The 16,081-nt window shown below is 36.6% G+C and overlaps 1 protein-coding gene across 1 annotated transcript in view; it reads left to right on the plus strand.

Moving 5' to 3' along the window:
• Positions 1–16,081, plus strand: part of CPNE8 (copine 8) — a 197,285-nt gene that overhangs the window by 104,664 nt on the left and 76,540 nt on the right. Inside the window, exons 9-10 of the mRNA XM_080658963.1 lie at positions 3,715–3,819; positions 6,788–6,829. Of these exons, the coding sequence (XP_080515089.1) occupies positions 3,715–3,819; positions 6,788–6,829 (147 nt within the window). The remainder of the gene's footprint in view (positions 1–3,714; positions 3,820–6,787; positions 6,830–16,081) is intronic.

The following is a 16,081-nucleotide window of genomic DNA, read 5'->3' on the forward strand; positions in this document are numbered from 1 at the left end:
TGTGTTTAAGGCTCATTTTATAGGAAAGAATAAAACTAATTTCAACCAGAAGCATTAATAAAAACCTTAATAATATGTGATTATAAATTTGTCTTTTTTGCTTTCACATTAATTTGGTAACTTGACCTGTATTTATAATTAGGTAATAATTTTCCTTAGGAATAGCTGCTTTTTTTGGTAAATGGCATCATTTAAAGTACTTTAATACAGATTATTTAATATATTTTTTCTTATAATGCTATTTATAATATATCCATACACTTTATATTTATAAAACAACTAGTGGCCCTGTGCACGAATTTGTGCACACTGAAAGGAAATTAATTAGAAGAAATATTTTAATATCACTAATCGCCCTTTCTCTATAATAGAAGTGTCAACCAAATTCATGATCGACAATGACAGATGGAAATATGCATGCAAATAGCACCAGTGAGAGCTTTATATGTACAAATAAACTTGCTTAATTAGACCTGCTTTCTGATTTAGCTAAACCTTCTCCAGCCCAGTGAAGCACCCCAACTTCTCTTTCAGGTAATTGTCAGCAACACAGCAATAAATATCAACACAAAACAGATTATTATTGTAGATCACACAGGGAGAACAAAGGGTAAAATATTTAACTGTTGCAGTGTTTGACTATATTCTGCACAGTGAGCAAACCAGAAGTTATTTTCAAGTTCCACCATTTCTTACTTCTTTTCAATTGGGTCAAGTTCCTAAGCTTTCTAAATCTCTGTTTTCTGGCTAATGAAAGAAAATAGTATTCCACTGAGTCTCCTATCTACCTACTCCAGGACTTCTGTGAGGATCAAATGAGATGAGGCACGTGAAAACACTTCACAGACATTTGGTTACCAGTGTGAAATGTCTCCACCTGGCTATAAAGCAAGTCGTGTTCCTGGGATGAAGAAACTGTAAGGAGGCTAGTCTCTAGGGAGAGGAAGCCGGGCATTGCTACATGACATCATTACCTTGACGGTTGGACACTTAGCACATTAGCCTTTTATATATATAGTTACTCCTGAATGTGAGAAAGAGCTACATCAGACTCCTGTCAGAATTTTCATTAGTGACTCTAGCACTGGAATTTCTGGTGAGATTCTGCTGTCTGTATTACATCTCATGTATTACAACCGAAAATGATTAATCAAAGAGAGATGACTACCTGGCTCATAAATACCTCACTAAGAAGATGACACACTGTCTTAAAAGAAGTTTCAAGTGTCAAAGTATTTAATTACTATGGCTGGTGATATTAGGGCTATAACAGAAATTTTGATTTAACCTTAAGCAAAGAGGCCAAAAAGAAGTCAGTAGATTTTTGAGCATGTGGGTGTGAAGATAGTCAGTTAGTTGCTCCTCACTCACTCCATCCACCTATCTATCTATCTATCTATCTATCTATCTATCTATCATCTATCTATCTATCTATCATCTATCTATCATCTATTTATCTATCTAATCTGTCACCAAACTGAAGACTTAATATATAGTAGAATGTAATACAAGAGAAGAAGAGCAGGCAAGGCCCCTTTGTAGATCTTTAAGAATGTATTGTATTAAGAAGGAAGGCAGGTGTCTTTTTCTAAAACAAAACAATATATGTAATTTTGTCCCTAAGAATGTTTCTTAACCATTTTTGAGTACTTCTACTTTTTCTCATTTGAGTCCCTGTTGTTTTTTTTTGCCTACCTCTCCCTGATCCCATTTGCTTTTCTTCTCTCTGCTTTACATATCTTGACACCTTTCTGAGTCTTCTCTTTAATAGCTTTTGTCCCCAGTGGTCCCTAAATTGCTTAAGTGAGTCAATTCTTAGAGCATTGACTATAGAGCTCTTTCAATTTAGTTAGAAGCATGAGTTTCTTTAGATGGGTGAGGATACTACCAGGAAAGCGATGGCATTATGCCATAATTCTCATAATGAATACTTGAACTCTTGATATTATATTTCTATTTAATGTTTTAATAGAAACAAACCTTCTTTCCTGAAAGGAAGAAGATAAACTCAAAGGATTTTCAAAAGAAATTATTTTCTTGTAGGGGTTAAGGGCACATGTTCTCATGTTCATGACTGTTAGAGAGAATCCTGTCATTAGAATACTTCATGACTAAGGATTGGTGAGGACTGGGTTTATGTATTGTTCTAACCAAGAATATTTTAAACATTTTATAGCTCATGAACTGCTGCATAGTTCACATCAGGCAAGAACATTCACAGGACTCTATTAATGTCTAGAGATTGCATGATTTGGTGGAAAAACACAGAAAACTGAGTTTAAGGCTCCATGGATTCTCCTCCTTATTGTGTATTCTTGAGTTATCTTCCTTCAAGGGATTCTTCAGATATATAGAAGTTTTCAGTTTAGATAAAGAAGGAACCACATATGGAGTGATCTTCCTAAAATTCATGATGTTAATTTAATTTAATTTTATTAAAATATAATTCTATTGACTTCAGAGAAGAGGGGAGAGGGAGAGATAGAAACATCAGTGATGAGAGAGGATCATTGATAGGCTGCCTCCTGCACACCCTCTACTGGTGATAGAGCCTGCAATACGGGCATGTGCCCTGATCAGGAATCAATCAGGTTCATAGGTTAAAGGGTGTGCAGGAGGCAGACAATCAATGATTTTTCTCTCATCATTGATGTTTCTGTCTCTCTCTCTCTCCCTCTCCCTTCCTCTCATAATAAATCCCTGCAATGTCCCTCTCAAACACTGAGCCACGCCGGCCAGGCTGATGATGTTAATTTTAAGTAGGCCCTTGGGCTCTGTAGGAGTCTAAACTCCTTTTCCTCAAACCATCAACTTTTCCTCTCTCCCAGACACTTGGACACTCTGCCCTCTTCCTTCTTTGCTGATAATCATGCTTCTTGTATCATAATAAAATGGGAGCAACTGGAGAACTTCCTCATGATCTCATCATAGCATCTACCCTGTGCTGTGATGCTGTGGCCTCCTGAAAGTTCCTGAAGAATGACTGTCAGTGCTCCCAAGGGCACCTCCTCCACTGATGCCCTGGATCCACTTGCATTGCCTAAAGGACATTGCTCCAGCCTTTCTCCCCTTTCCCTCACGCTTCACAAATTGGTTCCTCTCTTGCAGGTAGTTTCCTTTAGCTCACAAGCTTTGCTGTGGTTGCCTCCTTCTTAAAAAAACAAAACAAAACAAAACAAAAACAACACATTAAAAAGCAACAAACCAACCAACAAACAAACAAAACCAAAAACAAAACATTTCACTTAACTAATCTTTCCCCCAATTTCTCTTTAAAGCTGAACTCCAAAAATGTTTATACACTCTGCCTCAATTTCTCTTCTCTTTCTCAAACCCATTCCAATCAGATTTTTATCCAACAAAACAGCTTTTCTCAGAGTTTGATAGCTATCATATTTTCAGTGACTTGTGGATATTTTTCCCTGTATTAATATGTCATCACAATATTTAGAGATTGTTTACAAAGCAGCTTTAGAATATATTGATTTTGCAGAATATCATTTGTAGTAAACTTAATTCAAAATCTTACTGCTTTATATTATAGTGAGCTAATCTTTAAAGTTTTAAAACCACAAACCCCTTCTTATTAAATGATATAGTAGTAAAAAATGGAATGGCAACATTTATTCTGCACCAAAAGAGAGAGAAGAATGACTACTAAAATGATATGTCATAATTGAATCACAGAAATAACTGAAAATTCTTTTTTTACAGTTTTACAATTTGTCATAAAACAGAAGTTGTCAAAAATACTCTAAATCCTGTGTGGCAAGCATTCAAGATCTCAGTCCGAGCATTATGTAATGGCGATTATGACAGGTAAAATAAATGACAACTTTTCTGAGAGCTTTGATTATTTATTATAGATTTTGTATTCAATAATCCTATGTCGATTAAAAAAATTAAAGTAGCTTCTTTACCGATGTGTGTATGCACAAAAGAATAAATAATTTATTTATGTTTTGGTAAAGAGGGGTAATTTGGTAAGTTAAAATTGGTTGAACTGACTGTAATTCCAAGAAGAAAAATGTGGAAAGTGCTAAAAAGATATTGAATATTAGTTTAAGTTTTAACATATTACTATTCAAAAGTCATTCCACAATTTTCACTGCCTCAAGGTTTTCATTTGGTTTGTCTTTCTAGGCTGGCATAAGTGAATATATGAAATACTAGAGGCCCGGTGCATGAAATTCGTGCATGGAGGGGGGGTGTCCCTCAGCCCAGCCTGCACCCTCTCCAGTCTGGGACCCCTCAAGGGATGTCTGGCTGCCCGTTTAGGCCTGATCCCACTGGACATCCCTCTCACAGTCCAGGACTGCTGGCTCCCAACTGCTCGCCTGCCTGCCTGCCTGATTGCCCCTAACTGCTTCTGCCTGCCAGCCTGATCACCCTCAACCACTCCCCTGCCAGCCTGATTGATGCCTAACTGCTCCCCTGCCGGCACGATTGCCCCTAACTGCCCTCCCCTGCTGGCCTGGTCACCCCTAACTGCCCTCCCCTGCTGGCCTGGTCACCCCTAACTGCCCTCCCTTTCAGGCCTGGGTCCCCCCCAACTGCCCTCCCCTGCAGGCCTGGGTCCCCCCCAACTGCCCTCCTCTGCTGGCCATCTGTGGCAGCCATCTTGTGTCCACATGGGGGCAGCCATCTTTGACCACATGGGGGCAGCCATCTTGTGTGTTGGAGTGATGGTCAATTTGCATATTACTCTTTTATTAAATAGGATAATACTATGACTAGATATATTATCAACCCTGAAAAACTCCAGAAATTTTTATTTGCAGCACTGTTCTCATGGTTGCTGAATCTATAGATCTAGTAGGTGGGTGTGGTGGCCCTGAAGATCTTTCCACAATATACCTAAACATTTCTCAGTATCATAGGTTTATTTTTACATAACATTGATTGGAAGGTTATAACCCTATTCACTGCAAAAGAAAAGCAAATAAATAGAAAGTAAAAGCTCAGTCTCTTGATTTTATCTCCTTACTTGTATATTAGGAAACTGGGAATTTATTCTGTTAACTAATATTATAGAAGGAACTATTGATTACCAATATGTCATTACTTTTATTCTAAAATGTATCATGACATTTGAGTTATTTTATTCATTTAATTGGATTATAATTTAATTAACTGGTTATCCTTTCTCTAAGAAGGTTCTTCTCATACTGTAGCTCAGTATCACCTGGTGAACCTTGTAGAAATTCATATTCTCAGGCCCCAACCCAGGTTTACTGACCCAGGAACTCTGGAGATGAGGTCCAACAATATTTTTACAAGCCCTTCCTGGGATTCTAGTCTATGTTCTGATGAGAAATCCTGTTCTGACACAGTGTTTTTAAAAGTAGAGGTGTAGCTGAATGCCTCCCTGTTGAAGAAGGAGCTCTGTCACACTACACATCTCTCCCATATACTTTCCCTGCTCCCTTTACAGAATCAGTGCAGATTTTAGAAATCTCGGCTAAGATGTAAATTTAATTTAGCAATGAAATTATCAAAGACAAGTTCAAATTACTGTGTAAAGCCTCCAGGCATACACTATTTTGTCCTAAAAACTACATTTCATTTGTTTTATTTTTGATGTATATTTTTTGTTGTTGATAGTATTACAGATGTCTCCCATTTACCCCCCTTAACTCCCCATCCTCCAAGTCCCTATTCCCCCCAGGTCTTCACTTCCCTATTGCCCATGTCCATGGGCTGTACATATCCTATCTAATAAAACAGAAATATGCAAATTGCCCATACCTCTGCTACACCCACAAGCTATGTCCACCAGCCAATCAGGAGAGAGTATACAAATTAACCCAACAAATATGGTGGTGGCCACAGAGCTGGAGCAAGCAGGAGACTTGGGTTGTCCCTGGCGATGGAGGAAGCCAAGCTTCCTGCCCGCCCTGACCTGACCTGTCCTCTGCTCATAGCTACAAAGTTTCAATTATAGAAGATAAATAAATCCCAGATACCAGGGCCTCTGCTTGGGTTGTCGGGGGGGGGGCGGGGGGGGCGTGGCCAGCCTGCAGATCACCACAGGCTCCTCACCCAGGCCGCCCCACCGCCCCAAGGGAACCCCCACCCTGATCTGGGACACCCTTTAGGGAAAACCAGCCGGCCCCCACCTGTGCACCAGGCCTTTATCCTATCTAATAAAAGAGTAATATGCAAATTGACCATCACTCCAACACACAAAATGGCTGCCCCAGGTGGTCAAAGATGGCTGCCCCCATGTGGACACAAGATGGCCGGCAGGGAAGGGCAGTTGGGAGGGACCAGGCCTGCAAGGGAGGGCAGTTGGGGGAGATCAAGCCTGCAGGGGAGGGAAGTTAGGGGTGACCAGTCCTGCAGGGGAGGGCAGTTAGAGGTGACCAGGTCTGCAGGGGAGGGCAGTTTGGGGCAATCAGGCTGGCAGGGGAGCAGTTGGGCATCAATCAGGCTGCCAGGGGAGTGGTTAGTGGGTGATCAGGCTGGCCGGCAGAAGCAGTTAGGGGCAATCAGGCAGGCAGGCAGATGAGCGGTTGGGAGCCAGCAGTCCTGGATTGTGAGAGGGATGTCCGACTGCCCGTTTTAGCCCTATCGTACCGGGATCAGGCCTAAATGGGCAATCGAACATCCCTCGAGGGGTCCCTGATTGGAGAGGGTGCAGGCTGGGCTGAGGGACACACACCCCCCCGCCCCCCCGTGCATGAATTTCGTGCACCGGGCCTGTAGTAAGTACATAAGTTCTTTGGTTTATATATCATTTTGATCTTACTAAGTAACTTTATGTGTATGTTTTTTTCATGGACAGAACAATCAAAGTAGAGGTATATGACTGGGAACGAGATGGGAGGTAAGACATTGTCTCTTCTTTTATTCTTGCTCCTGACACTTAATATGCTTTAATATATAAGTATACTGAAATGACAATGTTTTTGCATTTTAATTTTGTCCTCTTTTTCCAAATATTACTGACGTGTTTACATGAGATTTTAAGAATGAGTGTATTTTCTTTAATGTGGAGATTAAAATAGAGGTCTTCCTCATTTCCAGTAATGTAGTAAATTTGGATCGGATGATTTCTCATGGTGTCCAACTTACAGATGTCGTTTTATTTCTGTATCTCACAATCTCTCTGAAGATTCCTATAATCATTTTATCCCATACCATTCATGGGAACACACCTGAGTCTTCACCCCTTCCCCTCCAAAACAAACATACCCCTCACAACAAACAACAAAATGAAATGCAAGCATTATATCTGATGATTGCCAATAAAAATAGTTGTTCAGAGTTCCACAATTATCGGCTCCCTCTGCATATCACAGCAGACGTTAAAGACTAAAAAGGAGGAATGTACTACTTTTTTCCTTTCTTCTTAAGTATTGTCCCACTGTTTCTATTGTTTTAAATAGGGTTGATTTTGAGGTGTTTTTAGATGATGTTAAAGCCAAGGTACCCAGAAATGCGCAAATCTCGCCTTGGCCTAGATAACAGCCTCTCCAGGTGGTTCCAGGAAGTGAACATAGGGAGGCCAAGGAGAATGACAAATTGGAAAACAAAGGGCATTTGATTTTACTTGGCTACATGCCCTAAATTCCAGCCCTGAGGTGACTGGTAAATGGAGCTAAAGCATGAGGTTAAAGCTCAAGATCTAAGGGCTTTCTCTCCGCATTGTATGCAAGCCAGCACCCAAGCTCTCAGGGTCTGGAAACCTGAACACTCCTATTAAATATAGGAACAGGTTGGATCAAAAAGATTGGCCTGTCCTGAGAGGACACCTCCCCTCACCCTTCTGCTGCTTGGGTGGGAAAATGCCTAATTGGAGCATCTCATGGAAGCATGTAAGTGCCATTTACACATACACTCACACATATGGTGCATTAGGTGTCCTGGAATTTAACCCAATTGTTATTTTCTCCTTTCTAAGAAGTGATAAGGGAGGATGGAAAGAGAGGTAGAGATTATAAAACAGTTATATAAGACTCAGTGATTTCAGGCTTCAAATTATAACCCAAACATGATTGTGCTAAAGTGGCCTAACATTTTTTGACATTTATACTTAGAGATGATCAATGCTGTATCACTGATCTTTGCATTTCTGTCAGATTACTCATTTAATTATTTGTTTATTTAGAGTTTCTTTACACAAATTCTACTTGCATTCTGAAGAAATCTCATAAGATGACCTAATGTTTTTCTGTAGGGACTGATGCCTGATTGCTTCACTAAACCTTATTCACTGAGAAAATGAGTTTTGCTCCTCAGAATAAATAGGAAAAGAAACAATGCCAATCTGAGTAAAATGCCAATCTGAGTAAAGTAGGCATTCTGCCTTCTATCATATATCCAGATGATATAAATATAGGGTACGTCATATAAAGTTTTATAATAGATCAAATACATTTTAATTGAGAATGGGCAAAAGCTGTGGCTTTTCCTAGTATTTTGGGGAAATTTTAATTTAATAACTTATAAACTAGAGGTATAAATTCAGATTTCTTGTGTATCCATGACAATTCAATCCAAATTTACAAATTGTAGATATTTTATTGTCTTGCTTTGAAGGGTGAGTTTTTATTATTCTCCTGTTGTCTTCAGCCTACGTCTGAGCCACAAAATTTTAAAATAGCTTTGAAAGTTAGAATTACCTTGAAATTCAGTTATCTTTTCTTTTGATGTTGGAGTTTTGAGCATTTCTATACAGGATATGACTTATTGACTGTTTCTAATGTGCCAGATTTCTTTAAGCATTTTTTATTTTATTTCCCATTTAATTTTCATAATAAGGGATAAATACTATAAAGGGTGAGGTAAAAGTAGGTTTACAATAATTAATAAATAATAATACAAGTATAAACTCTGTTTCGCTTACAACTGTAAAGCTACTTTTGCCCCACCCACCCCGTATCAATACCATTTTATAGATGAAGAAACCAAGGCAAAGAAGCAATATGCCTAAATCACACAACTAGTAAATGGTGGAGCCAGGACCTGAACTCTCCAGTATGCTTCCAGTGGTGCACTCATAATTAATATACTATATATTTCTATAACATTGTAGTTAAAAATTCTGGCACTTAAATAAAAGCCTTCAACCTAGACATTGGTCTTACTCTATGAGTCTTTGGTAATTGATAATGTGGTAATTAGAGGAATCCAAGGGCTATTTAAGAAAGCTTTTAACATAAGTATGTTATCTGACATTTTATATTATCTGGAAAAATGGATGAAACATTCCTAGGAAGCAAGTCTTACGTAACAGGAAGTTGGGTAGAGAAGTATTACATATTTTGAAAGAAACTTAATAGACATCAAATGGGCCAGTAAAATGTATAAAACAGGTGATTTAGATAGGAGAATGACAGCTAAAATGAGATCAAGAGCAAGTGAAAGAGAGATAGGGAAAAAATAGAGATAGAGAAAGAGGTCATTTATGAAATGTACTTAAAAGAGGATCTTTATATTGGGAAAAATTTTTTCAACAAAAATGATTTACTTTTTGAGACATGGATTTAGAAACAAATTAAATATTTAGATTTATTGTGTAAACTCATGTTGTCATTGTATCATCAACTCTTTGGGGAAAGGTTGGCATTGGTGGATATGGTGTTGATTAATTTTTAAATTTCACTTCTACATACCACCCATAACAGCACATTCAAAAGAAATCTGGGTAGTTAAAGACTTATTGATAACAAAGGGAGTGAAATTAGGATGGAGAGGTTGTTAGGGGTACTTTAAACATTTCTTGGAAATGAATTATGATTAGTAGAATATTTAGAGGAAGGTTTTGTGTTTTTACAAGTGTTAATAGCGTCTCAGTGTTGGGGTAAAATTATCTTTCTTTAATCCAAAATATAGCTTTACATTTTGTATGAAAAATTTCAGTGTATAATTTTATATAATTCATGTGCACTAAAGTAGCATTTTTCAAAGTTAGCAAAATTATTAGTTTGTGGGTGAAATAGAAAAGGTAAAATTAAAATCATGATTAAATAATTCTTGAAAACTCAACTAAATAATATATATGAAATCATAAAAGCATATTAGTCTCCAATAAAAATTATGTATAAAACCTAAAATCCATATATTAGTTTTATAATGCAGTAATAATAGTCATAGTCACTGTATAGACTGTTACACAAGTTGATATTCTGGCTTGTGGTTCTGTGTGATATAATAACACAGGGTTATTATACCTTTTCCATGCATTTTTGTTTATCTGACATAATTTCCCAAGTTCTTCTCTTAAGTCAGAGTGAATATATGATAACCATTATATTTTATAATGAATATAATTATCAGCAGAGATTGTTTCCTATTCTTTATGTTTTCTCCCCATCACCTTTAATATTTGTCAAAAATCCTGTGCACATATCACTCTTTTTAGAAAAGATTATTTGTTCAGTGGATTTTTTAAAAAATATATTTTATTGATTTTTTACAGAGAGGAAGGGAGAGGGACAGAGAGTTAGAAACATCGATGAGAGAGAAACATCGATCAGCTGCCTCCTGCACACTCCCTATTGGGTATGTGTCCGCAACCAAGGTACATGCTCTTGACTGGAACCGAACCTGGGACCCTTGAGTCCGCAGGCTGATGCTCTATCCACTGAGCCAAACCAGTTAGGGCCAGTGGATTTTTTTTTTTTTTTTAACAGTATAGACCAGCATTTTCCAATAGAAATGTAAGGTGAGTCACATAAGTAATTTTAAATTTTCTCGAGGCAAGGTTAAAAAGTAAAAATACGCCAGTGAAATTAATGTAATGATATATTTTATTTAATCCTATATGTTTAAAATATTATTTTAATATAGGGTCAATATAAAAATTATTGATACATTTTACAGTTTAAAAATATTTTATTGATTTGAGAGAGAGAGGAAGGGAGAAGGATAGAGAGATAGAAACATTGATTGGCCACTTCCTGCACGCCCCTCATCAGGAATCTAGCCAGCAACCTGGGCATGTGCCCTGACCTGGAATCGAACAGGTGACCTCTTGGTTCAGGGGTTGACACTCAGTCACCGAGCCACACCAGCAGGGCAAGAAATGTTTACATTTTTTATACTAAGTTTTGAAATCTGCTATGTATTTTATGCTTACAGCACATTTCAATTCAGACTAACTACATTTCAAGTAACCAACCTATATCAACATATGGTTGGTGGCTACCATGTTGGACAACATCATGTAGACTTTAATGAAGTATACAGTCTACATCCTAAGTAACTTCATATCAGATGAAATGTTTTCCCAGCATGTAACAGAAGTTTAGAATTGTCCTCTTATAAAACGTGGAAAAACTGTTCAGATATCTGTATTATTTTGTGTATAAATTAAAAAAAAAGAAACCAAAAAATAATGTGGTCTTTTATCTAGAGAGAATATTTTGTTCAAAGATTCAAGTGGAAAATGCTTGACAGTGTTACTTGCTTACAATCACATTTTCTTTTACTAGCTAGGTACTTCAGATGATGATATTCACAGACTTTCAGAAGTGATGTGATCTTGAGTCACAATTCTGTTGGTGTGTTTGACTCAATTCATCAACTTGAAATTATTTCTAAAGCAAACGTCTCGTGTATCTATGAGGCCTACTAAAATGTGGTAATGCTGTTGAGCAAATAGCCAGTTGACATGAAATTAGGTTCTTTGCCTTGAGTTCCTCTAGAATAGAAGAAATGTAGTCATTTGTCCTTTTTTATTTCAACAATTAACAATGGCTTGGAGTGCAGAGGCATTACTTGACCTTGATATGAATAATCAGTTTAAATGTACTTAATTTTCCACAAGTTAAACCACTTTGCTTAAATCATCCCTATAGTCCCCACCATTTCTTCAAGGAATGTGCAAAATGAATATTTAAATCTCATTTTAACAATTGAAAACCTGAAGTGCTGAGAAACTGACTAGTCTTGGTTACAAAGCAATCAGTGGAGGTATCCTTAAAAAGCTTCACTTGATTGAAGTTGCTTCAGCTGGCTTTGTGTAGCTTAAATTAAAATTCAGGTAGCATTAGTGGAACAACTCTGCATTAAAACCATGTGACTTTAATGTGGGACTGATTGTAAATGGGCCACCAAGTGGATCACTGTCTCCCAGAAAATGATTTGAAGAAAGGGCTCAGCCAGTGAACCTCTTCTGATGTCTATTATCACTTTGTATTTTATCGAATCTAGTCATTTTAAATAGTGATACTTATTATAAGTGCAAACCTCATTTATCTGTGAAATGTCTATGGATGCTATCAGCTTTTAGTTACCTTTGAAGATAACATTTGATAAATGCATTTGATGTTTTGTTCCTGTGATTATGCATCATCATGGTATAAAATAAGTGATTACTTGTAAGTTGTCTAAGACATGATAACTCATTCAGGAGGAGCATGTGTAAACCTTTTATATTTTTTAATTTATTTTAAATGTCTTCACTTATTCTAATTAACCCTTTCCTAACAATAGCCCTCTATTTGCTTGCAGTTAACTCTGTGTCCTAAAAGCATATTCAGTAGACAAAATTTGGCCTCTTTCCTTGTTCCACTACCGATCACTTCTTTGAGAGTTAAAAAATGTTAATAAATGGAATTTCATAATGTACATGTTACTTATTGACATACTATTTTTTCTTCCACCTATTAAATTTTTAAGTAATTTTTTTTGTTTGTTTTTGTTAATCCTCACCCGAGGATATTTTTCCATTGATTTTTAGGGAGAGTGGAAGAAAGAGGGGAAGACAGAGAACATCAATATGAGAGAAACACATCAATTGGTTGTCTCCAATTGGTTGTCTCCTGCACAAGCTCTGGCCAGGGCCTGGGCCGGGGAGGAGCCTGCAACCTAGGTACATGCCCTTGGCTGGAATCGAACCTGGGACCCTTTGGTCCACAGGCTGACGCTCTATCCACTGAGCCAAACTGGCTAGGGCTTAAGTAATGTTTTTTATCACTTTTGGAAAAAATTGTTATTGAGCATTTATTATGTACTAAAGTGTTTGCCAGGTGATGCGACTTAATGAAAAACTCCAATCTTCATATAATAATATTTTTAATTTTTCTTAATATGTTTTGTTATATTCTTCCATTCACCTGGAGTGATTTTGGATTCTATCAGATCTCTATTTAAAGGGGGGAAAAAGCTTGTTCTAATTTTCAATAAAAAGAAAATTATATAAACACTGACCTTTACTAAAAGATATTTGCAGGATATGTTTGGGGATGTTTCAGGATTGGCCATGTGCTTTTCTATCACCAAAAACTTGCTTAGGTAACCTCGACACTTTGAAAGCTGTTCTGTGTTCATTTTTGCCCATTAGTTTTCTGTTCAGGCCCAATTGAATGCTATCAATTGTCAGAAAGCTTTCCTTATGCATCTAAATTCATTTAATTCCATTCTCCTGTGTGTTGTGCTTACCATTTAGGAATGTTTATTAGCATGTCTAACACATTATGACTTAGGTTGAAATGATTTGTTTCTGATTTATCTCTCATATGAAACTGTAAACTGCTGATGTTAAGGACCGTGTTTTGTTTTGTTATTTCTCACAGAGCAGTGCCTTTAATGTAGTAGCTTCTTGCTGTGTTATTTCAATGCTATAGAAGAGAGTATTTGAAATAACTGTCATCTCTCTAATGAGCACTCAATTCTCCATCAGTGCTTTTAGATCTCCTCCTTTCCACCCTTTACTTGAAACTATGAAATTATCTTGAATAATATGAGAGCTTTTATTTCTCTAGAGAAATTTCAGGCAGTGAGTAATTAATTCAGCTGTCATTTTTGTCTCTTTTTTTCACCATTTGCAGACATCTTAGATTTTATATTAAGATCATATGTCTGTCATACAGATTACATTTTCTGCTTTATTCCATATTTAAATACTGATGACTTTCACCAACTCCTCAGTGGAATTATCTAATTCACGTCAACAAATAGTATACATTTTGATTTTTGATCACCTTACTATTTATTTGACTCCATTAGAATGTCATCAGTCAAATTGGAATGTAAATTAATTTCTAATTTTGCTACAATATTAGAGTCCTCAGTGATGGAAAGGACCTTTACAGTTAGCTTTTTATTTTATAAGAAGGAGGCTGAGTAATTATTTCCAATTTTGAATTAATCATCAATTTCAGCACTAAATTTGCCTTTCCTCATAGATTTTATTTCACTCTGAGAATATCAGGGGTGATATTCAAAATTTTTATCAACCATCAAAGTAGATGAGAGGTAGAGTACTGGAAGCCCTTTTCTTTGCCAAGGTAACCTTTTAATTGCTATGTTGTGGGGTGGCCTGGAGAGTCCAGGAAAACTTCCTTGGAAGCTGGAGTAGTAGGAGGGCACATAGAGATTCTGAACAGAGGCTACACATCACTGTGAGAATAGACAGACGTTTCTAAAATTTAAAAATATATATATATTTATTGATTTTAGAGATGAAGGGAGAGGGAGAAATAGAAACATCAATGATGAGAGAGAATCATTGATCGGCTGCCTCTTGCACACCCCATGCTGGAGATCGAGCCTACAACCTGGGCATGTGCTCTGACCGAGAATAGACCGAGAATAGAACAGTGACCTCCTGGTTCATAGGTCAATTCTCAACCACTGAATCACACTGGCCAGGCTGTTTCTAAATTTTTATATCGGTATTTAATCTACTGATTCACACAACTTGAATCCTAATCTCTAGGCATTACCATAATCCCAAACTTGCAGACTTGAAAAATTATAATCATAGTGATCCCTCCCTTGCTTTCATCCACCATATCCTGTCAACTGCCACCTCTTCCATCAGTAAGAAATAGACAATGAAATGATGCTGATTTTCTTAAAGTTAATTTTAAATTATGTACAGTTTCCACTAGCTTAAAAGATGGAATAAATATGGGCATTTATAAAAAGAGTATAAATACTTATTACAAAGTTAAAATGAGTTTTTGCAATAGTGTAATTATTTTATAACAATATAATGGGAATAATAAGATAATCATAAGAAGAAGATGATAGTAAGATACTGGAAGAATAAAGAGATCAACAAAGCAACAGAAAATAATTTTGCAATGGAGCTTAGGGAAAGGGAATAGAAATCAAAATTAAAGAAAGTTTGAATCATAGAAATGGAAGAAAGAGAATTTATAAAGTCATAGAATTTATTTATAAAAATAGAAGGAAATATATGATGGAGTGAAGAACAGAACAAAATATTCTGGTGAGCTCTGAAATAAGGGCAAAAGGGTGGAGCTGAGGTTTTATAAATCTGTATGAGAAAAGATGGGGGTTATAAGTCCACCTTCCAAAATAAATAATTTTATATCTCTAGTGCCACCATTGCTGAATTAGGGTTAACTCTTTGGCATAAAAAAATAACAAGATATCTGAAAATCTTAGTCTTTTATTTAGTCTGTAGACATAATTTAGTATTAAAATCTATAACTCTTGGAACCCAACATTCTACAGTAACTCAAGTGGAGGCCTGCTAGGGAGGTAGGCGATTTGTTTGAGGGCAACCAAGATTCTACTTTTAATGAGAATAGACAGCATATATATGGTTGAGCTACTCTATGTCTTTTGATTGAAACATTTAAGCCATTTGCATTTAAATCGATTATTGAGAGGTCTGTATTTAGAGCCATTTTATTCTTTATAACTATGTTCCTGTTTTATTTTGTTATTTGTTTTCTTCGTCTTAAAGAAGTCCCTATAAAATTTCACATAATGCTTGTTTGGTGGTAATGAACCCATTTAGCTTTTTCTTGCCTGGAAAGCTCTTTATTTCTCCTTCAAATCTAAATGATAGCCTTGCTGGGTAAAATAATCTTGGTTGTAGGTCCTTGCTTTTAAATACTTTCAATGTTTCATTCCAATCCCTTCTGGCCTGAAATGTTTCTTTTGAGAAATCAGCTGACAGTTTTATGGGGCTCCCTTGTAGGTAACTGTCTTTCTCTTGCTGCTTTTAAAATTCTCTTTGTCTTTAAGCCTTGCCATTTTTTATTATGATGCGACTTGGTGTCCACCTCTTTGGGTTCAACTTACTTGGGATTCTTTGCATTTCCTGAAATCGTGTGTCTTTTTCTTTCACCAGCTTAGGGAAGATTTTAGT

The sequence above is a fragment of the Plecotus auritus genome (assembly GCF_963455305.1).
Source record: "Plecotus auritus genome assembly, chromosome: 3".
Classification (NCBI taxonomy): Eukaryota; Metazoa; Chordata; class Mammalia; order Chiroptera; family Vespertilionidae; genus Plecotus; species Plecotus auritus.